Here is a 22,641-nt window from a genome sequence, read left to right on the forward strand (position 1 = left end):
TCTTCTGTTTTGATCGTGACGCCACTCTCAGTATTGCGGCCAGTAAGGACCGCCACTGCAGGTTGAGGGTCGCCTGGGGCTGATGGTGTGTGCAGTTAGATGTAGGAGCCTCCTGAGAGTGAGGCAAGCCCCAGGGCCCTGTGTAGGTTTGTAGTACCACAAGTCGCAGAATGACCACACAGGCAGGATGTCTTTCAGGGTTTTTACTCACATTAGATGGCAGGGTGAGTAACCCGGGCGTAGCTGAGATGAACCAGGTGGGAACCAGGTATCCTTCAGGCTGACTTTATGAGGGTGACTACTGACTCGCCTTCCTTAGCCCTTGGTGGTTTGGGGTGACCCCGACTTTGAGTCCCTATGGGGGTCACCCAGGGAAGATGCTCCAAGCCTCTCTCCCCTTGTTGTTTTGCCGTGTGCTTGTTCCCCGGACCAGGCCACTCCAGCCTCTTGCCTCCTATGACCTATGGGCCCTCACTGCGGTTACGTGGCTGCGGCTTTTGTAGTGTTGTGGTGTGGGCTGTAAGAGCCCCACACCGGCAGGTTTAGCAGGGAAAGGTGAATCTATCCTCGCTTCGGGATCTGCCGCCCGGTTGGGCCTGGTGCTCTCTAGAAGTCTCCGTACTTCCCACTCCGTGCACTCTCTAGCTGAAGCTGGCTTTCAGGCAGCACTTCTAGTTGACCGTTCTCCCCCGTCTGTAGTCACTGCGCGGGCGCTGTTAGACAGCATCAGCCCCACAGGTCTGCTCCTCACTGAGCCCTCTGGAGTTCTGCTCTAACCGACTCACTGGTGGGTTTTTCCATCTCTGCTCTTTCTGCTGACATCTCCTCAGTCCGAGCTCCAAGCTCTAACTAACTCCTCCTATCTCTCTTTTCTTCCCCACTTGTGTCTGCCTACGCCACCTAGCAACCAGACTCTCTTACCACACCCCTTGAGAGGAGATGGAAGCTCTCACCCCCTCCACTATTCCAGTGAAGGCGTAGGCTCTGCCCCCTCCTGGGTTCCCCAGGGGTCCTCTCTTAGGTACATGTGTGAGGCCTGATCACTATGCGCCTGTGTTCCACACCCCTGTCAGCCATCTGGATTACCTGTATTGTACTGTCCCCAGCATGGGTGCAGTACTCAGTGGTGCCTGACCAGGTCAGGGGCGCCACACACGCATGAAAATGTTTTCCTTATGTACAGCGCTATACATAACATAGCACTTACATATTAAAGCAGGGGTGAGAAATTAATTTCCTTGAGCGCCCCCTCGACTGTTGGTGAGGGCTGAACCAAAAGGCTGCAATTAATTCTGCTCAATAATATCAACATATCAATTACAATTCTTATTTATATTCATGGTATAATGTAATATTGAGCAGCATTAAGTATGCTGACATTCCCCCTATATACTGTATGAGCCCTCACATAGACACCTTATAAAGTATGGAGACACGTATAGCACCCCCTATATACAGCATGAGCCCCAACATAACCTTCTACATACAGCATTAACCCCCACATAGCCACCTATGTACAGCATAAGCCCCACATAGCCATCTATATACAGCATGGGCCCCCACATAGCCTCCTATATACAGCATGATCACCACATATTCTCCTATATACAGTATATGTCCCCAAATAGCCTCCTATATACAGCATGAGCCCCGACATAGCCATCTATATACAGCATGAGCCCCGACATAGCCATCTATATACAGCATGATCCCCCACATAGCCATCTATATACAGTATGAGCCCCCACATATTCTCCTATATACAGTATGAGCCACCACATAGCCTCCTATACACAGTATAAGCCCCCAAATAGTCTCTTATATACCGTATGAGTCCCCACATAGCCTCCTATATACAGCATGATCCCCACATAGCCTCCTATATACACCATGATCCCCACATAGCCTCCATTATACAGCATGATCCCCACATAGCCTCCTATATACAGCATGATCCCCACATATTCTCCTATATACAGCATGAGCCCCCACATAGCCACCTATATACAGCATGAGCCCCCATATATTCTTCTATATACAGCTTAAGCCCCCACATATTCTCCTATATACAGTATGAGCCACCACATAGCCTCCTAGCCTCCTATACACAGTATAAGCCCCCAAATAGTCTCTTATATACCGTATGAGTCCCTACATAGCCTCCTATATACAGCATGATCCCTACATATTCTCCTATATACAGCATGAGCCCCCACATAGCCACCTATATACACCATGAGCCCCCCCATAGCCATCTATATACAGCATGAGCCCCCATATAGTCTCCTATATACAGCATGAGCCCCCATATATTCTCCTATATACAGTATGAGCCCCCACATAGCCTCCTAAATACAGCGTTGAGCACCCACATAGCCTCCTATTTACAGCTTATCCTCCACATCCCATACACTAAAAAAAGATGAAAAGAACCCCACATACCATGAACTGCAGCAGCAGCTGCATGGCCGGACACCACCACAAATAACACAGTACATAGCAGCGGCGCATTCATAAGTCTATCGTGGCACAACCCCTTTAAGCACATGTAAGTACATTTTTAACTGGACAACTTCTTTAAGCTTGGTGCATTCACATGTTCATCTTTTTATCATGTCCTTATATATATTTTATTCATTCTAGATGCAGTTTCTGTTTTGAGGGCCTGTTATATAAACCAGTTGCATATTTTTTAAATTATTGTACAGAAGCCCAAACTATGCTGCATATGTAAAATGTAGATATAAAAATGGTTGTGTATATTGCTGTCGCAGCTGACTGTCTATTACGGACCTTCTAAATAGCCAGAAATACGCCACATATTCCAAGTGTTTTGAATGGAAGCATTTGCTATATAAGCCAAATATTTCTAAGATTGATATTGTACAGTATTTCATGTGGCTTGTTACTAAGATTCGACTTTTCCCCCGTAATTCACAAGTCAGAGACTTTAGAGCCACTATGTAATTCTCTAAAACAAGCACAGCAGCAAAATTACATAGTAGCAAAACCATTAGTCACAAGATTGCACTTGCTTCAGTGGAAACATAAAGAATTCATTTATTGCAGGTTACGGCAAGAAAATGACATGGTGGATTCTGCTCCGCAGTGGGAAGCTGTTTTAAGAAGGCAAAAAGAGAAGAACCAGGGTGACCCTAATTTCCGGAGGTCAAGACATCGGTCTCGATCGTATGTTAAGTATAAATGAACAGTTTATTTAAAGGTCGTGATCAATTTTACTCACTCACCTAACCTGAGTAATTGTAAGATCTGGCAGCAGAATGTCTGTGTCTGCCTCTAGCGCCTCCTCTCCCCATAGAACTCTATAAACACCAACTGTAATCTCCTATCTCAGTAATGGGAAATGTTGTATTCACTGAAGACACATTTTACCACTGAATAAAATTAATGATCAGTCAAGGAGCAAGAAGCAGATTTCTCTAATCCGATATATTACTGTATTTTCCGGACCATAAGACGCACCCTGGTTTTAGTGTAGGAAAATAAAATTTTAAGCGAAAAATGTGGTCATGACACACTGTTATGGGGTGAGGATCTGCTGTTGACACTGTTATGGGAGTAATGTCCACAAATTCTGTACTAGTGTACCCCATCCTGGTAATGATCTTCCTGCCTTGCATATGATCCCCATCCTTGTATATATGTCCCTCATCCTGATAAGTACTCCCATCATGACAAATAGCCCCATCCTGATAAATACCCCCATCTTGGTTTATACCCCCATCCTGCTATATACCCCCATCCTGCTATATACCCCAATCCTGATATGCACCCCAATCCTGATATGTGCCCCAATCCTGATATGTGCCCCAATCCTGCTATATACCCCCATCCTGCTATATGTTAGGGTGAAAGATTGTAGAGTTTCTCCTATGCTGGCCCCATGTTGGGCGCCATTAATGTTATTGTGAACTCTTAATCAGAGATCACTAGTTGCCTACTGCCTAGCCTAATTGGTGTGGATCAAGTGCATGCTTGAAAAATGAGATCGGACACAGTCGGATATTCATCTTTCCTTCGACAGAAGTCAACTCATGCTCTGCCTGATTTATTCAAGTGTATGCCTTTATATAACCTAGGAAAGTGGCATGGTCAGCCCTACAGTGAGCATACTTGGATGTGTCCATTGGTCAGTGGGTTGAACAATGTGTTAGTCCATGAGCTGATTGGTGGGCGTCATCGTAGGCGGGTCTATGACATCATTGGATGGATCCATGGTGATGGTTATGGGAGGGACGTTATCTGGTGGATCCATGCTGATGGTAGGGTCTATGATGTCATCGGGGGCCATCCTGGGTTCCTCTGAAAACTGACTGGCTTATGTATAGAGAATTTATTTCATTGAACACACTTCTCACAGTGTTCTATGTCCAAAGGTTAATTATTTCATCTTATGGCTCTCCTCAACATATATACCCCTATCCTGCTGTATACCCCCATCCTGCTATATACCCCCATCCTGCTATATACCCCCATCCTGCTATATGGCCTGCATCCTCTGGCACAGAAAAAATAAACGTTTATACTCACCTTTCCTCACTCCAGCAGCATCTCTCGTCTTCCTGTCTGTGTCAGCAGCAGCGCCGCTGACCTGTGTGGAGCCGGTCACCGTCCCCTGCAGCATCGTGATGTCCTCCTGTCTGCCAGATGCTGATATGTGTGGAGCTGTGCGTACAGCGATGACATCATCTCTGTGATCACCGCTCTCCACACACATCAGCGGACCGGCAGACAGGAGGACATCGCGATGCTGCAGGGAACAGTGACCGGTGAGTATACCATACTTATTCACTGACCCCCGCGCTGATGATGATGCGCGGGGGGCAGTGAATATAGCCACACATGATCACTCCAGGCTGCACTTGCCAGGGGTGATCACGCGGGCCGGCTCTCCCCGCCCATCATACCGCCCACCTGTCAGTGCGGGAGGATACATGCATATGAAATGAGTGGGCGTACGTGGTCACGGCAGGCGCTGCTACAGCTTGCTCACACCGCTGATGACCCGCTGCACCGCAGCACCCTCATTCACCGCAGCCCTACATTCAGACTATAAGACGCACTCCCACTTTCCCCCAACCTTTGGGGGGGGGAAATGCATCTTATAGTCCGAAAAAATACGGTATATAGTTGCTTATTTTCAAGTGTTCATTGCTATTTAGAAGAGATTTATAAAACTTGTAAATCTCTGATCTATCTGATCACTGACCAAGCATGAACCTATGAACAGATGTGCAATTATATGAAACCTATGTAATTAACTGATTTTGTTTTTTCCCCCCTCTTTTTGTCAGGAGAAGCCCAGATGTCCAAGCAAAAGAAGAACTGTGGAAACATATTCAGTAAGATATCACTTTATGCTCCTATATGGCAATAGGGTGCGGAAAATAATGTTTTAAAGATAAAAAATGATTTTTTATTGTACTATAAGACACCTACTAATATTGCTGTGGGCCAAATAGACATTCAAAGAATGAAATGCCCCCCTTTATACTCATTGTTCTCTGTCATCAAATGCTTATCACTAGTGATGGTCGAATAGTAAAGTATTTGGGTTTGGATTATTTGTCTCGAATATTTCGACATATTCGTGTATTCGTCTCAAATAACGAATCTAATGCAAGTCAACTGGAAACATGAATAATTTTTTTGCAGACCCTCCTACGGTAGAATGTCTGGCGGGGCGGTAAAAATGTTGAAATGGATGGAAAAGTGCTGAACGCAATAGGAACAGCATGAAGAAGATGCCTAGAGGCATCTCTGAAACACAAGTCTCTTCTGGGAACAATGTTGTCAGAGTTTTACACCACTTTGACGTGCAGTACCCCGCCAATTTGTGACACCAGTGCAGATAGACAGCTGGGCTGCAGCGCCCAGCTGTGTGCTTTGGCTGGTTATCAAAAATAGATGCTCCCCCACAACATTTTGTTTTTTTAATTATTTAAATAAATTCTAAGAAAAACATTGTGGACTCCTGCCCATTTTTGATGACAAGCACAAATAAAGCAGAAAGCTGGGTACTGGTATTCTCAGGCTGGGAAGGTTCGTGGTTATTGGACCCGACCCAGCTTTAAAATAGCAGCCTGCAGCCTCCTCACAATTGGCACATCCATTAGATGTGCCAATTGGGGTGCTTTATCCGGCTCATTCCGATTGCCGTGGTGCGATAATATATGGGGATGATGTCAGCTGTGATTGGTCAAAAAGCACAGCTGCCATCAAGCCCTGGGTACGTAATGGAGAAGTGTCTATGAGACTCCCCCATGTATCTATGAGAATCTGTAAGTGAAAAGAAAAAAAAAAACACAAACTCACAAAAATCCTTTATTTAAATAACAAAAAACACTCCCTCTTTCCGCAATTTATTAACTTCCAAAACACCCTCACAGGTGCGACATAATCTACATGACATCCCAAAATGATCCTAGCTCTGCTACATCCAGAAGCAACAGTGAAAACGCAATTGTTCACTGCAGCTCCTGGGACACACTGAGGGCAGTGGGGGACCTGGCTGTGAGAAATATTGATGTCAGTTGACCGGAGTTAATAAATTGGTGAGAGGGTGTGTTTTGTTATTTTTTATTATTTAAAATAAAGGATTTTTGTGTGTTTTTTCTGTTTTTCTTTTTACTTACAAGGTTGGTAATGTAGAGGGGTCTCATAGACACCTCAATTACCAACCATGGGCTTCATGGCAGAAGTGATGTTTTGACAAATCACAGCTGGCATCAAGCCCATATCCCCGATTGTCATTGCACCAGGCCAAACGGGATGAGCTAGGTAAAATGTCACAATTGGCTCATCTAATGAATGCGCCAAATGTGGGGCAGCTGCAGGCTGCTATTTTTAGGCTGGGGAGGGCCCAATAACCATGAATCTTTCCAGCCTGACACAAACAGTTCACAGCTGTCTCCTTTACCTGCACTGGTTATCACAAATAGGCGGGGGAACACACGTCTTTTTTTTTTTTTCCCCACTGTGCCTGCCAATCACAGTAATACCAGTTGAAAAGGTGTCTATAGTATTAGGCTGGAGTCATTGTAGCTAATGGCATCCAATGCAAGAGAATCGGATGCAATATACAGTCATATGAAAAAGTTTGGGCACCCCTATTAATGTTAACCTTTATTCTTTATAACAATTTGGGTTTTTGCAACAGCTATTTCAGTTTCATATATCTAATAACTGATGAACTCCGTAACATTTCTGGATTGAAATGAGGTTTATTGTACTAACAGAAAATGTGCAATCCACATTTAAACAAAATTTGACCGGTGCAAAAGTATGGGCACCCTTATCAATTTCTTGATTTGAACAATCCTAACTACTTTTTACTGACTTACTAAAGCACTAAATTGGTTTTGTAACCTCATTGAGCTTTGATCTTAGGCAGGTGTATCCAATCATGAGAAAAGGTATTTAAGGTGACCACTTGCAAGTTGTTCTCCTATTTGAATCTCCTATGAAGAGTGGCATCATGGGCTCCTCAAAACCACTCTCAAATGATCTGAAAACAAAGATTATTCAACATAGTTGTTCAGGGGAAGGATACAAAACGTTGTCTCAGAGATTTAAACTGTCAGTTTCCACTGTGCGGAACATAGTGAGGAAATGGAAGAACAGGTACAGTTCTTGTTAAACCCAGAAGTGGCAGGCCAAGAAAAATATCAGAAAGGCAGAGAAGAAGAATGGTGAGAACAGTCAAGGACAATCCACAGACCACATCCAAAGACCTGCAGCATCATCTTGCTGCAGATGGTGTCAATGTGCATCGGTCAACAATACAGCGCACTTTGCACAAGGAGAAGCTGTATGGGAGAGTGATGCGAAAGAAGCCGTTTCTGCAAGCACGCCACAGAGTCGCCTGAGGTATGCAAAAGCACATTTGGACAAGCCAGTTACATTTTGGAAGAAGGTCCTGTGGACTGATGAAACAAAGATTGAGTTGTTTGGTCATACAAAAAGACGTTATGCATGGAGGCAAAAAAACACGGCATTCCAAGAAAAGCACTTGCTACTCACAGTAAAATTTGGTGGAGGTTCCATCATGCTTTTGGGCTGTGTGGCCAATGCTGGTACCGGGAATCTTGTTAAAGTTGAGGGTCGCATGTATTCAACTCAGTATCAGCAGATTCTTGACAATAATGTGCAAGAATCAGTGACGAAGTTGAAGTTACGCAAGGGATGGATATTTCAGCAAGACAATGATCCAAAACACCGCTCCAAATCTACTCAGGCATTCATGCAGAGGAACAATTACTATGTTCTGGAATGGCCATCCCAGTCCCCAGACCTGAATATCATTGAAAATCTGTGGCATGATTTGAAGCGTGCTGTCCATGCTCGGTGACCATCAAACTTAACTGAACTGGAATTGTTTTGTAAACAGGAATGGTCAAATATACCTTCATCCAGGATCCAGGAACTCATTAAAAGCTACAGGAAGCAACTAGAGGCTGTTATTTTTGCAAAAGGAGGATCTACAAAATATTAATGTCACTTTTATGTTGAGGTGCCCATACTTTTGCACTGGTCAAATTTTGTTTAAATGTGGATTGCACATTTTCTGTTAGTACAATAAAACTCATTTCAATCCAGAAATATTACTGAGTCCATCAGTTATTAGATATATGAAACTGAAATAGCTGTTGCAAAACCCCAAATTGTTATAAAGAAAAAAGGTTAACATTAATAGGGGTGCCCAAACTTTTTCATATGACTGTACTAATGATGCTCGGCTCCCACTCTGCTGTGAGCGTGAGCTGAGTGTCATACAACTGTGAGGGTACGGATTAATTTCTCTATCTCCTCCAATGTCACACTGTGCGTATATTGCACTGTACTTAGATGTCATCAGAGTGCAGTCTGATGTTTCACTTGCATCCATGTCGATGTTTCACTTGTATGGGTGCTAATGATAGGAGACTCACAGACAATTGCAGCTTGCTGTGATTTTTATTCCTCAGTCTGGAGAGGGCTGAGGAAAAACTCACAGATCTGAGCTGCACCATTGTCTTACATGGGGCCGAGTGCAATGCAAAATTTTCTCACATTGCAATTGTGCGAGTCATACGCCAATGTGGCTCTAACCTAACTGTGATTGGCAGGAAATCCCTGCATGTGTAGTGGCTGAAAATCAGGCATCAAACATGTGGGTAGGAGACTCGAAATTCACGAGGCAAATGCCAAAATACTAGAAGAGTAACTAATATCCCGAATACGTTAATATTAATGCGGGTAACACGTAGTGCTGAATATATTCGCTCATCACTGCTTATCACTAACAGCCCCGTTGTACAGAGTCTCATTCCTCACACTTTAGACGATATAATGCCACATTATCACTTTTTATTCTGCTTCATTGGGTTCTTGCTTTCTGTAAGAATACCAGGTGACTTTGGAGTTTTAGGCTATGTGAACACATTTCGTATTTGATGCAGAAATTTCTGCACCATTTCTGCATCTTTTGGCAGGATGCGTTTTTGCCACCCCATTTTTGGTGCAGCTTTATGAGTGAAATCTGTAGTAAAAATGCTGCAAGAATTGACATCTGCAGATTTATATCTGCAAGGAGAAAATACTCAACGTGTGCATGAGACTTCAGGATTCTCATTGACTTTGCTGGCATCAGGATTTCTTTCAGATTTTGTGACAAATCTGGCTTCAAAAACGCATTTAAAAAAGGCAATAAAAATGTGACTGCAGTGTAATGCTTCATGGGGAAAAACATGCAAATTAGTTCACTCTAGGAAGGAAAGAAAATTATTTTCTAGTGCCAGCTAATAAAGGTAGCTACCCTGGAAGTCAGTCTATTGCCATTTAAGCCTAGCGATATTGTCAGATATCCATCTACTAGGTGGAACTACCAAAATAATTTTAATTTCTCCTTGAATGTTTGTTTTCTTCTATTCATACCCACTAAAACCAGTATATCCAGTGGTAATGCAGCTGTGATGACATTCAAAAGACGGAGCTATTGTCATTAGTGGTATTAATAGAATATAATAATGGATTTGTTCCAGGTGATACAACCACCGTAACCAACATTTCCTATGGAAGGATTGGTATTGATCTTTACTTCTTAATTATAGCACATGTATCACAGCTTTTATTTAAAGACTGTGCTGAGGTCAAAGCTACTAAGTTGGTACATTACAGATAGTAGTATCAGAAATTGCTGAGTTGTAAACCTCAACCCCAGGAAGTTTCTAACCCTTGATAATGGCAAGATATAATATGTCCCAAATCTAGTACCAGCACATTAATACAGAAGTGGGCTATTAAAGGAGTTGTCTCTAGTGATGAGCGAGCACTACCATACTCAGGTGCTCAGTACTCTTAAATAGTGATGACCGAGCATTACCATGCTCTGGTGCTCTGTACTCGTAATTAGTGATGAGTGGGCACTACCATGCTCTGGTACTTGGTACTCATAACTAGTGATGAGTGGGCACTACCATGCTCAGGTGCTCAGTACTCGTATCTAGTGATGAGCGAGCACTACCATGTTTGGGTGCTCAGTACTCGTAACTAGTGATGAGTATGTACTACCATGCTCGGGAGCTTGGTACTCATATCTAGTGATGAGCGAGCACTACCATGCTTAGGTGCTCAGTACTCTTTTCTAGTGATGATCGAGCACTACCATGCTCGGGTGCTTGGTACTCTTAATTAATGAGTGAGTACTACCATGCTCCGGTGCTCGGTACTCGTAACTAGTGATGAGGGAGCACTACCATGCTCCGTACTCATAACTAGTGATGAGTGAACACTACCATGTTAGTGTGCTCGGTACTCGTAATCAGCAGTTGGTGCTCAGATGGGTGCGACTAGAGTACTTAATTATAATGGAAAGTCAATGGGGGTTGCTAGCATTTTTTCGGGAAATCTTCCAGAAAGATGCTCAAGTTCTCCATTGACTTCCATTACAACTTGAGTTTTTGAGTCGTTCCCATCCGAGCACCTGATCATTCTGAGTACCATCAGTTGCTTCACTAAGGTCTTGTCCAGACATCCATTTTTTTATGTGCGTGTCTATCCGTGCTTTTAACTGATAAAACACATACCACTTATAATCTGTGGTTCTGTTAGTTGTGGGTTTTGTTTTTATTTTGCTGACAGCTTATTCACAAAACAGTCAAGGGGACGTCTGTTTTTAATCCAAGCGACAAGTCAATTGAAATCATGGGCAAGACACGGATTTTTAACATTACAATGGCTATAAAAAGCTTTGCAATTTTTTTTTTTTGCATACGAGAAAATCAGTGATGGTAAAAACAGACAGACGGATTGAACACTGATGAAAACCTGATCTAGCACACTGATGAAAATTGTTTTTTTCGCCCATATATGAGAAAGTGAGTGGATGTTTGAATAAGGCCTTTTACATATTGGGCAGCACGGTGGCTCAGTAGTTAGCACTGTTGCATTGCAGCGATGGGGTATTGGATTCAAATCCCACCAAGTACATTAGCAGAATTTTGTATGTTCTCCCATGCTTGCTGGGTTTCCTCCGAGTGCTCCGGTTTCCTCCCACCCACACTTCAAAGACAAACTGATAGGGAATATAGATAGTGAGCCCCAACGGGGTCAGTGATGTTCACATCTGTAAAGTGCTGTGGGATATGAGGGCGACATATAAGTGAGTAAAATAAATATTGCTGGCTGCAATTTCTACCAACAACAAACAGATCCCTTGGCCAGCCTCATTTGTCTTTAAGAAATATCCCCTCTAACATTAGCTTCCCAAGTTACCAGCTGCAGTGTCTACTATAATATGACCAATAGCCATAAAACAGAGGGGGCAATGATGGCTGAGGAATGGAAGGTCAGGCCATTACTATTCTACTACACATAGAAGGTCAAGGGTTAATCTAATAACTAAACTATAAATCTGTGATTATTTCATTACAATTATCAGCCTTGCAGTGTACATGTTTATATGTAAGTACAGAAATGCTCAGATCTGAACATTGTTCATTTGCAGGAAGGAACTGGTCGACCCCTCAGGTTTATCGGCAGAACAATTAAAGGAAATTCCGTATATGAAGATAGAGTAAGTTAATTAACCTTAAATGCTCCCTCTCTGCAAGCTGAAGGCTTCTTAAAGTAATATTACAATGGCGAAAATATGCTTCTGAATATGAAGCCACATAAAGAAGATGGCCAGGAGTGTCCCAACAACAAGATCTACTATTTGTGTATACAGCAACAATGCAGTCACATGTGTCTCCATGGATGCAGACTACAAACAAACCCTGTGTAATGAGAATTCGTAATCATGCAATCTCCTGAAGAGGAAGGAGAATGGACAGAATAGAGTAACAAAAAATGCAGGATCAGATCTAGGGTCCTCTCACACTGGAGTATAAAGCATACGAGTGCAATGTGAAAATAAAATCGCATTCAGATCAATGTCAGTGAATGAGACAGAGAGCAGATCTGTGAGTTTTTCCTCAGCTGGGGTCAGGGAATTCATGACGCACATCGGCCTCGTTAGCGACGTCGTTGCGTGTGACACTTACGAGCGACTGCTAACGATCACAAATACTCACCAAATCGCCAATCGTTGACACGTCGTTCCTTTCCCAAATATCATGAGAAAAAAAATCCCAATGGATGAGTCATGCGGTGAACATGCAGCCAGCATATGTATACTGGCGGCATGTATGCACTCACAATCAATGCATAAACAAAGGACAAAAAATGAGTATCTGTGCAATATAATAAATTTTATTAGGTGACAAACAAGCAAAACAGCAATGCATGCAAGTTTAAAAATGACTACCATAAGATCAAAGGGGCATGGAGTAAGAGTATAGAGTATGAAACAAAATACCCAATAGCCATGGGAGAGGCGGAAAAAGTTCACAAAATGTACTGAAAACGTTCAGGTAGAGATGATAAACAAAACCACCTACAGTAGCCGTGGGAGAGGTAGATAGAGGTATGCAGACATGGGCCAGTAAGTAATTGATTCACACAATGGAGCACGATAAGCTATGTCTAGCTGTGGAGGAGGTGACCGCTATATGATGTTGCAAAAATAGCCGTGTGAGAAGTAAAGAACAAATAACTACTACATAAAGCGGTCATAGATGAGATGTGTAAAAAAAAATGGCAACACAGTGCCCCAAAGTGTGGTCACCAAAAACTGGTCCAGGATGTACGTGATGGTGATTAGGGATACCTACAAAAATATTTTTGACATACTTCTATATAAAGTGCAAATGCATTAGAATAAAAGGGCAGGTGACCACTATATAATGTTGCAGAAGTAGCCGTGTGAGAGGTAAACAGTAATCACAAATACCTGCAACATAAAGCGGTCATAAATGGAATGTATGAAATAACAGCTCAATGCCCCAAAGTGCGGTCACCCAAACTGATCCAAGGTATACACCATGGAGATTAGGGATACCTGAAAAGATATGGCATGATTCTATATAAAGTGCAAATGCATTAGAATGAAAGGGCAGGCACCCAAAAAATACCATGAAATAACAAAAAAATCCCACAGAGACCCACAGCAGGAGGTATAAAAATATTCAAGACATAATACACATACCCAAAGAGGAGGGATCACCACCAATGCGCGTTTCGCGACGGTATTGTTGCTTTCTCAAGGGGGAGAAAGCAACAATACCGTCGCGAAACGTGGTCACCTCCTCCATGGCTAGATATTGTTCTTTATGCTCCATTGTGCGAATCACACATTTACTGGCCCAGGCCAGTATACTTGCATATACCTCTCCCACGGCTACTGAAGGTGGTATCGTCCATCACTTTTACCTGAACGTTTCCAGTACTCCTGCGAACTTTTTCCACCCCTCCCACGGCTCTTGGTTATTTTGTATTTTACTCTACATTCATAACATCTTTGTATTTCCTGCTGTGGGTCCCTGTGGGATCTTTTTGTTATACCATGGTTTTTTTGGGTGCCTGCCCTTTTATTCTAATGCATTTGCACTTTATATAGAAGTATGTCAAAAATATTTTTGTAGGTATCCCTAATCACCATCACGTACATCCTGGACCAGTTTTTGGTGACCACACTTTGGGGCACTGTGTTGCCATTTTTTTACACATCTCATCTATGACCGCTTTATGTAGTAGCTATTTGTTATTACCTCTCACATGGCTATTTTTGCAACATCATATAGCGGTCACCTCCTCCACAGCTAGACATAGCTTATCGTGCTCCATTGTGCGAATCACTTAGTTACTGGCCCATGTCTGCATACCTCTATCTACTTCTCCCACGGCTACTGTAGGTGGTTTTGTTTATCATCTCTACCTGAACGTTTTCAGTACATTTTGTGAACTTTTTCCGCCTCTCCCATGGCTATTGGGTATTTTGTTTCATACTCTATACTCTTAAGGGGGCTTTACACGCTGCGACATCGCTAATGCGGAGTCATTGGGGTCACGGAATTTGTGACGCACATCCGGCCGCATTAGCGATGTTGCTGCGTGTGACACCGATGAGCGATTTTGCATCGTTGCAAAAACGTGCAAAATCGCTCATCGGTGACATGGGGGTCCATTCTCGATTATCGTTACTGCAGCAGTAACGATGTAGTTCGTCGCTCCTGCGGCAGCACACATCGCTATGTGTGACGCCTCAGGAACGAGGAAGCTCTCCTTACCTGCCTCCCGGCCGCTATGCGGAAGGAAGGAGGTGATCGGGATGTTACGTCCCACTCAGCTCCGCCCCTCCACTGCTATTGGGCGGCCGCTCAGTGACGTCGCTGTGACGCCGCATGGACCGCCCCCTTAGAAAGGAGGCGGTTCACCGGTCACAGCGACGTCGCCGTGCAGGTAAGTATGTGTGACGGGTCTGGGCGATGTTGTGCGGCACGGGCAGCGATTTGCCCGTGTCGCGCAACAGATGGGGGCGGGTACCCACACTAGCGATATCTGGACCGATATCGCAGTGTGTAAAGTAGCCTTTACTCCATGCCCCTTTGATCTTATGGTAGTCATTTTTAAACTTGCATGCATTGCTGTTTTGCTTGTTTGTCACCTAATAAAATGTATTATATTGCAGATACTCATTTTTTGTCCACTGTTTATGCTTTCCCAAATATCGTTGCTCATGTTGGACACAGGTTGTTCGTCGTTCCTGAGGCAGCACACATCGCTACGTGTGACACCCCGGGAGCGACGAACAACAACGTACCTGCGTCCTCCGGCAACGAGGTGGGAGTGACATGAATGCGGCTGCTCTCTGCCCCTCCGCTTCTATTGTTGGCCGGCCGAGTGACGTCGCTGTGACGCAGAACGAACCGTCCCCTTAAAAAAGAGGTTGTGCGGCGGCCGCAGCGATGTCGTTAGGAAGGTAAGTATGTGTGACGCATACCTGCGATATTATTCGCCCCGGGCAGCGATTTGCCCGTGATGCACAAACAACGGGGGCGGGTGCGATTGCTAGCGATGTCACAGTGTGTAAAGCGGCCTTAATGGTTATTTTATTAATTCTCACAATTCCTGCCATTACTTAATTTTAGGCTGAATTGTAGTTTTTGGGGCTATTTTATTAATACATCATAATTAGAGATGAGTGGACTTGCAGATAACAGGGACCGGCTGGTCCCTTTTAATCTTTTTTTTTTTAATTTGGTTACGGTCTGGACTCTGGTCCCTGTATAAGTCTATGGGAATCAGAAACCGGAGATTAAAAATGTTGGTTAAAGGGAAGGGGGGTAACAGCGCGCTCGTTGTACTTACCAAAGCTCTGCTATGGCGGTACGCTGCTTCCAAGTCGCGCATTCACTTTTGAAATAGCTAATTAACATTGATTGAATAAGCACTGCTTTCCTCGCCCACCAGTGCCTGTGATTGGTTGCAGTCAGCTGTGCCCCCCACATTGAGTATCGGCTGTTTCCATTCACAGGCGCTATGCTCGTCTATATCGAAGGACACAGTTACACTAGCGTATGGCATCGGATGCGATATGCTAATGACCCTCGGCTCATTCTCTGCTGTGAGCGTGGTCCGAGTGTTATGTGACTGTGACTCGATCCTGTGATCGAATGACAGCTGTGGAGGAGATGAAGGGGTTAATCTATCTCCTGCATTGTCAGCCTGTGTGTATATCGCACTGCACTTGGATAACATCTGAGTGCAGTCCGATGTTTTTCTCGCACCCATACACTTGTATGGGTGCAAGTGATAGGAGTCTCGCAGACAATTGCAGCATGCTGCAATTTTTTTATTTTTTTTTTTCAGTCCGATTAGGGCTGAGGAAAAACTCGCAGATCTGAGCTGCAGCATTGTCTTACATGGGGCCGAGTACAATGCGAGATTTTCTCACTGCAGTCGTGCGATTCATACATCAGTGTGACTCTGTCTGTACAGTAAAAATAAATAAATAAAACAACTGGCATGGGGTCCTCTCATATTATGATACCCAGCACAGATAAAGCCCACAGCTACAGGCTGCAGCGCCCAGTCCTGCGCTTATCTTGGCTGTCTATCAAAATAAGAGAAACCGCATGTGGCTTTTTTTTTTTTTTTTTCAGTTAAATTATTTAAATAAATAATTAAAAAAAAACAGCTTGCCCCCCTCCCCCCCCACAATTTTAATACCCAGCGAAGATAAAGCCCTACAGCTGGGGGCTACTATTCTCAGACTGGAGAGGGCCATGGTTATTGGCCGCCCCCCAGCATAGCAGCCTGCAACCGCCCAGGATTGTCACATCCATTAGATGTGACAGTCCCGGCACTTTACCCGACTCTTCCCAATTGCCCTGATGCTGTGGCAATCGGGGTAATAAGGAGTTAATGGCAGCCCACAGCAACCCACTAAGTCCTAGATTAGTGATGGCAGGTGTCTATGAGACCCCCCCCCCATCACTAATCTGGAAGTGAAAGTAAATAAACACAAAGACTGAAAAAATCCTTTATTTGGAATAACAATGGACCACAATAGTAATTTAAAAAAATTATTATATTTCCTACTGTTAATGAAACATTTAGGTCTCTATGGGGCCCGTACCTTCCTAATTATGCTTCTGCTGCCCTAACAGTATGCAATATAGCGCTTATCTATGGATACTGTAAATAAGATATAACATTTATTTGGTTTAAACAGGACTCAAGGTGACCCTATACGTATCAGGCACTCTCACTCCCCACGAAGCTTTCGTCAGTACAGGAGATCTCAGTGTTCTGACGGTGAAAGATCAGTTCTGTCTGAAGTCAAGTAAGTTTTGAAATTACCAATGTTATAAAGCTGGCAATCATTGCGTAACTAGCACAAAATATATTTTTATATTGTACTCTTATTCATGAAAAATATAGAAATATATATAGCAATCTAATACAGAGAGTGAAGTAAGTACTAAACACGTCACCAGTTTTCTAAGTAAATGTATTTCTAAAGGTGCTATTGACGTAATTTCTCACCAGATGTCGGTAACAACCCATCCAATCCACACAGGCAAAGAAATCAAACCATATGTCCATAAATTAAGTTATGTGTAATAATGAGAAATTACGCATGGAAAAAGTATTGAATACATGAAGAAAGTGAGGTGCAAAAGCCATGGAAAGTCATGACACCAGCTGATATTTATCAGTAATTAAAGCATTCCTGCCACTAAGTGAAAAATAATATCAGCTGGTTTAACTGATTGCTTGCAAAAAGGTCTCATTACCATGGTACCACACAAAAAAACGTCTCATGATTGGTAAAGCCAGTGAGCTGTCTCAAGACCTTCACAACTTTATTATTGCAAAACATTCTGATAGCATTGGTTACAGAAGAAATTCTAAACTACTGAAGGTTCTAGAGAGCACTGTTGGGGCCATAATCCGGAAATGCAAAAAGCATAATTTCACTATAAACCGGCCACAATGAGAAGAGTTGTCACTTTCTTTACACTTCATATACTTGCTACTTTGTGTTGGTATGTCACATAAAATCCCAATAAAATACACTTGGGCTTGTTGCTGTAAGGTGAAAAAGCGTGGAAACGTTCACAGGCCATAAAACATTTTTTCATGGCACTATATAGGTGTGTATGTATGTATGTTTATAGATGTAAAAAAAATGTATGTTTATATACGTTTATAGATGTAAAAAAATGCTTCTAGGTAAGAAAGTATTAATAGCTTGTTATCATTTAGCAGGGTGTGACTAACCTGCTATCCTGTGCCTTCAAAAAGCATCAGTTCTTCCAGTGCACAGTTTTTGGAGAAACTCAGCAGGGAGGGTTTTCCAAACGTCTTGGGAGAACTACCGGTAATTACAGATCTTCTGTGGATGAGGCTTGCAGAAATGCTTCAGTTTCTTAATGATGTTGGCTGTATGTTTTGGATAGTTGTCGTGCTGAAGAATATATTTGCAACCAATAAGAAGCCTCCCTGATGGTATTGCAGCATGCATAGGTATCTGTATTTATCAGCATTGAGGACACCAAAACATGGAGAATGTTGAGGACTGCATATGGAGTGGTCAACCAAGGTGCAGCAGATGAAAGACACATCATACTGCCCATGAAAATAGAAGATGTCCAGTAGTGCCATCAGCTCAGAACAGGAAGCAATGAGTGTGATCCAGATACACCCGTCTAACTTTTGCAAAAGTCTGGCCAGATGGGGTCTTTGTGAAAGAATCGCAGACAAAAACAATTTCAACATGGAAACAAGGTCAAACAACACAACAATGGACACAAACTTAGGAACTTGGGTGCAGAAGAATAGCAGGTACTCTGGACTTGAGTCAAAATGTGAAATATTTGGGTTTGACAGATAAGTTTGTTCACCAATTGGCTGGAGATCAGCAGAATAAGGAGTGTCTGCAGGACAAAGTGAAGCATGGTGGAGGTTCCTTGTAAGTTTGAGGCTGTATTTCTGCAAATAGAATTTGGGATTTGGTCAAGATTAATGGTGATAAATGGAGATATTCATCTATCATCACCTGGGAAGCATCTGCCTCCAATTTATTCTGCAGCAGGACAATAACCCCAAATACACAGCCAATGTCACTGAATTATCTTCAGTGTGAGGAACAAGGAGTCCGGGAAGTGATGATATGGCCCCACAGAGCTAATATCAAAAACCTCGAGTCTGTTTAAGATTACATGAAAAGAGCAGAAGAATTTTCGCTAGCCTAAATCCACAGAAAAGCTGAGTTTCAGTTTCCAAGCTGTTTGGAATAACCTCTGATGTGTTGTTTCAAAAACTGTGTACAAGTGTATCTACAAGAATTGCTGATGTGATGCTGTTTTGAAGGTAAAGGGTGGTCACACCAAATGTTAATGTGATTTAGACTTCTCTTTCGCTCATTCACTTTGGACTGGTGGACCCCTATGAAATCAGTGAAGGAAGCGTAGAAAGGACTCCACCTCTGTTTTTTCAGCCAGATTTAAAGTAAAAAGAGATGTGGCTTACTTCCCACAGCTTGTTGGTGTCAGGTAGTGTCTGTAGCACTGACATCATGTCGACAGCACTGTAGCCAATAAATGAGCTTAGCATCTCTGAGCGGCTAGAACAAAAGAACAAAATATGATTGCAGCTCGAGACTTAAAATGGAAAATAATTTAGCTTTATTTAGAATTCCATAAGTCCAACACTTTTATAGGGTGTTCAAGCCAAGCACTGGCGCTTCGGTGCACCCTTTATGTGACTGAGCAGTTCAATACACCTTCCCACCTATTTGTTTTCTATCTATCTCTGCCTCATTTTGCTTGATTGACAGCTCTGGTAGAAATAAATGGAAAACCTGCAACTGGGAAGAAGCACTGAATAGTGTGGCCAGGGGAGCACTGAGCACATGGGCTTGTATTAGACAGTCATTTTGTGCTGACAGAATCCTTTTTAATCCTTTTCAGATGAACAGTTCTTTACGTAGATGTTAGTGGAGATATCCAGCATGTTCTTTATTTTTGTTAAGCCAATGAATATCTGTATATTTCTTTTAGTGTGAAAACTGATCTTGTGCCTCCCTTGATTGTAACACGAGCTTCAGATACCAATTGCATCACTGGACCTTCCTCACAGGTATTTAAAAGGGTAGTCTGAAGTCAAACTAACAAACTAAAGGCCCAGTCACACTAAACAACTTACCAGCGATCCTAACAACGATACAACCTGATAGGGATCGCTGGTAAGTTGCTAGGAGGTCGCTGGTGAGATGTCACACTAAGCGACGCTCCAGCGATCCCACCAGCAACCTGACCTGGCATGGATCGCTGGAGCGTCGCTACACGTGGAAGCATGCTGTGCTTGGTAACTAAGGTAAATATCGGGTAACCAACCCGATATTTACCTTCGTTACCAGCTTCCGCCGCTCTCACACTGCCAGTGCCGGCTCCCTGTTCCCTGCACACCTAGCCACAGTACACATCGGGTTAATTACCCGATGTGTACTCCAGCTACGTGTGCAGGGAGCAGGGAGCCGGCACTGACAGCTGAGAGTGGCGGACGCTGGTAACGAAGGTAAATATCGGGTAACCAAGGAAAAGGCTTCTTGGTTACCCGATATTTACATTGGTTACCAGAGTCCGCAGAAGCCGGCTCCCTGCTCACTGCACATTTAGTTGTTGCTCTGTCGCTGTCACACACAGCGATGTGTGCTTCACAGTGGGAGAGCAACAACTAAAAAATGGTCCAGGACATTAAGCAACAACCAACGACCTCACAGCAGGGGCCAGGTTGTTGCTGGATGTCACACACTGCAACATCGCTAGCAAGTTGTGCCTCAGCAGCGATGTTGCTAGCGATGTTGCTTAGTGTGACGGTACCTTTAGGAACGTCCCTTGTTCCCTCTCTTAAACAAAGAATCATTAATGACACTTCATTTCAGAGGCTGTTCTGTCCCTCACTGTGAAGTGTGCACTGTACGATCTGCAGTGACTGCACCTGCTCTGTTGTTGGCTCAGATCAGTAATCTGCCAGCAGCACAGTGGTATAAATACCTGCCATGCCGAAGCCCAATGACCTTACTAGTGAGGGCGGCGTTATTCTTCTGCTTTGCGGGTATAGACACCGCTCTGTTGCTGGCAGAGTATTACTGATCTGAGCTGACAACAGAGTGGTTGCTGTCACTGTGCAGATCGTACAGTGCACAGCTCGCAGGGAGGGAAAAAGCAGGGACAGATCAGCCCCTGAAATGAAAATCACTGATGACACTTTGTTTCAGGGACAGAGGCCTTGACAGTGACCCCACCTTCTGTCACCTGCTCTGATGAAGCTTTGTTTGAATATCTTAGCATGGACCGAAAATGTTTAATACAAGTATGGTAGAAAATGGCTTAAATTATGGCCCTAAATAGTTAGGGATTTAGATGGAAATTTAGATTGACTTTGGACCACCCCTTTAATGATTTACACTTTTCTTCATTTGTAGATTTGTTTTTATGTACTTTAAAAAAAAATTGAGTTTGTAGTTATCTCCTTAGAGAAGCATTTGACATAATAATTTCAACTTTAATTTCAGAGACGGAATGGGTCAAAGGATAGCCTGATTGAAGCCGGTGTGTCTCATGGCAGGGATGGAAAGCACAGTATGAAAAACATGAAAACAGTGCAGACCTCACATCTTACCTCTGAAACCTGACAACAGTGGGAAATGGCTTTTGAAAGTATGATCTATGGACCAAGAACCCCCATAAATTACATTTCCATGACAGACTAAATTGAAAATCTCTTCAGCTCTTTTTATCGCTGGAGCCTGCCCCACAGTGGTCATAATGGCAAAGTTCTTGCGTGACCACTTTCAATAGAAAGGTGTGGAAACCAAACTCTAAACTGTTCTAGGAAAACCGAACAAAGCTTGTGTCTCATACATCAGCCGCCAATGTTACAGTGACCACCACATGAAATATGCTGCTCCAATGCCATTGTTACGAACCCTGTCTACATTTTATGTGGTCTGTGATTACGAAAGCCAATCATTTCTAGCTGCCGGAATTTTGAAATATTTGACGTTACACCTACTTGTTTGGCACAATCTTAGATTCTAGTTGCTCAATGGCATTTGGGCTATAGATGCTTGTATACCAAGTGAAATATTATTTGTAAATTTGTTTTTTTTATTTTGAGGACTTTTTGAATTTATTTTATTCTTTCAGTATTAAAATCTAAAAGTATTTAAGAATAAAATGTAAAAAAAATCAAAACAAACAAAACTTATTTGTATTTATTCACCAGATGTGAAGTCAAGGATTTCCTAGGAAGCAACCACAGCAATATCAATCTCTTCTAAATCCGTTACCAAAAATGCCTCTCACCAGAGAAAGCCAAGCACTCACCAAATCTTAGCCCTAATATACATACGAGTATATGGAATGTTTTTCTCTTCTTTAGGCCACACAAGCATATGTTTTGGAGGTGAGATTAAACAAATCTATCAACACATATATATATATATACTGTACATTATTCACTAACATTTACAATTATGAGGTGAAGATGTAATAAAACCCCAACAATTAACAATTATGCAATCATTTTTTATTTTTTACTTTTTTTGTTTACCATACAGTAAAATAGGTGATCTTGGATTGTACTTTAAAAAAGAAAAACTTTAATAATTTTAATTGTACTTTCTCTCCTCTTGAGGGGACATGAAGCAGCACTGTTTTAATTGCTTCTGTGACGCCCTGGCCTATC

At 42.9% G+C, this 22,641-nt stretch overlaps 1 protein-coding gene across 1 annotated transcript in view; it reads left to right on the top strand.

Annotated features, from left to right (window-relative positions):
- The window catches only part of EPB41L4A (erythrocyte membrane protein band 4.1 like 4A), a 386,643-nt gene extending 364,522 nt beyond the window's left edge, over positions 1-22,121 (top strand). Inside the window, exons 18-23 of the mRNA XM_075325013.1 lie at positions 3,070-3,189; positions 5,316-5,363; positions 12,008-12,076; positions 17,117-17,227; positions 19,950-20,028; positions 21,467-22,121. Of these exons, the coding sequence (XP_075181128.1) occupies positions 3,070-3,189; positions 5,316-5,363; positions 12,008-12,076; positions 17,117-17,227; positions 19,950-20,028; positions 21,467-21,586 (547 nt within the window). The 3' untranslated portion in view covers positions 21,587-22,121. The remainder of the gene's footprint in view (positions 1-3,069; positions 3,190-5,315; positions 5,364-12,007; positions 12,077-17,116; positions 17,228-19,949; positions 20,029-21,466) is intronic.
- Positions 22,122-22,641: the final 520 nt, after the last annotated feature.

The sequence above is a fragment of the Anomaloglossus baeobatrachus genome, chromosome 1, assembly GCF_048569485.1.
Source record: "Anomaloglossus baeobatrachus isolate aAnoBae1 chromosome 1, aAnoBae1.hap1, whole genome shotgun sequence".
Classification (NCBI taxonomy): Eukaryota; Metazoa; Chordata; class Amphibia; order Anura; family Aromobatidae; genus Anomaloglossus; species Anomaloglossus baeobatrachus.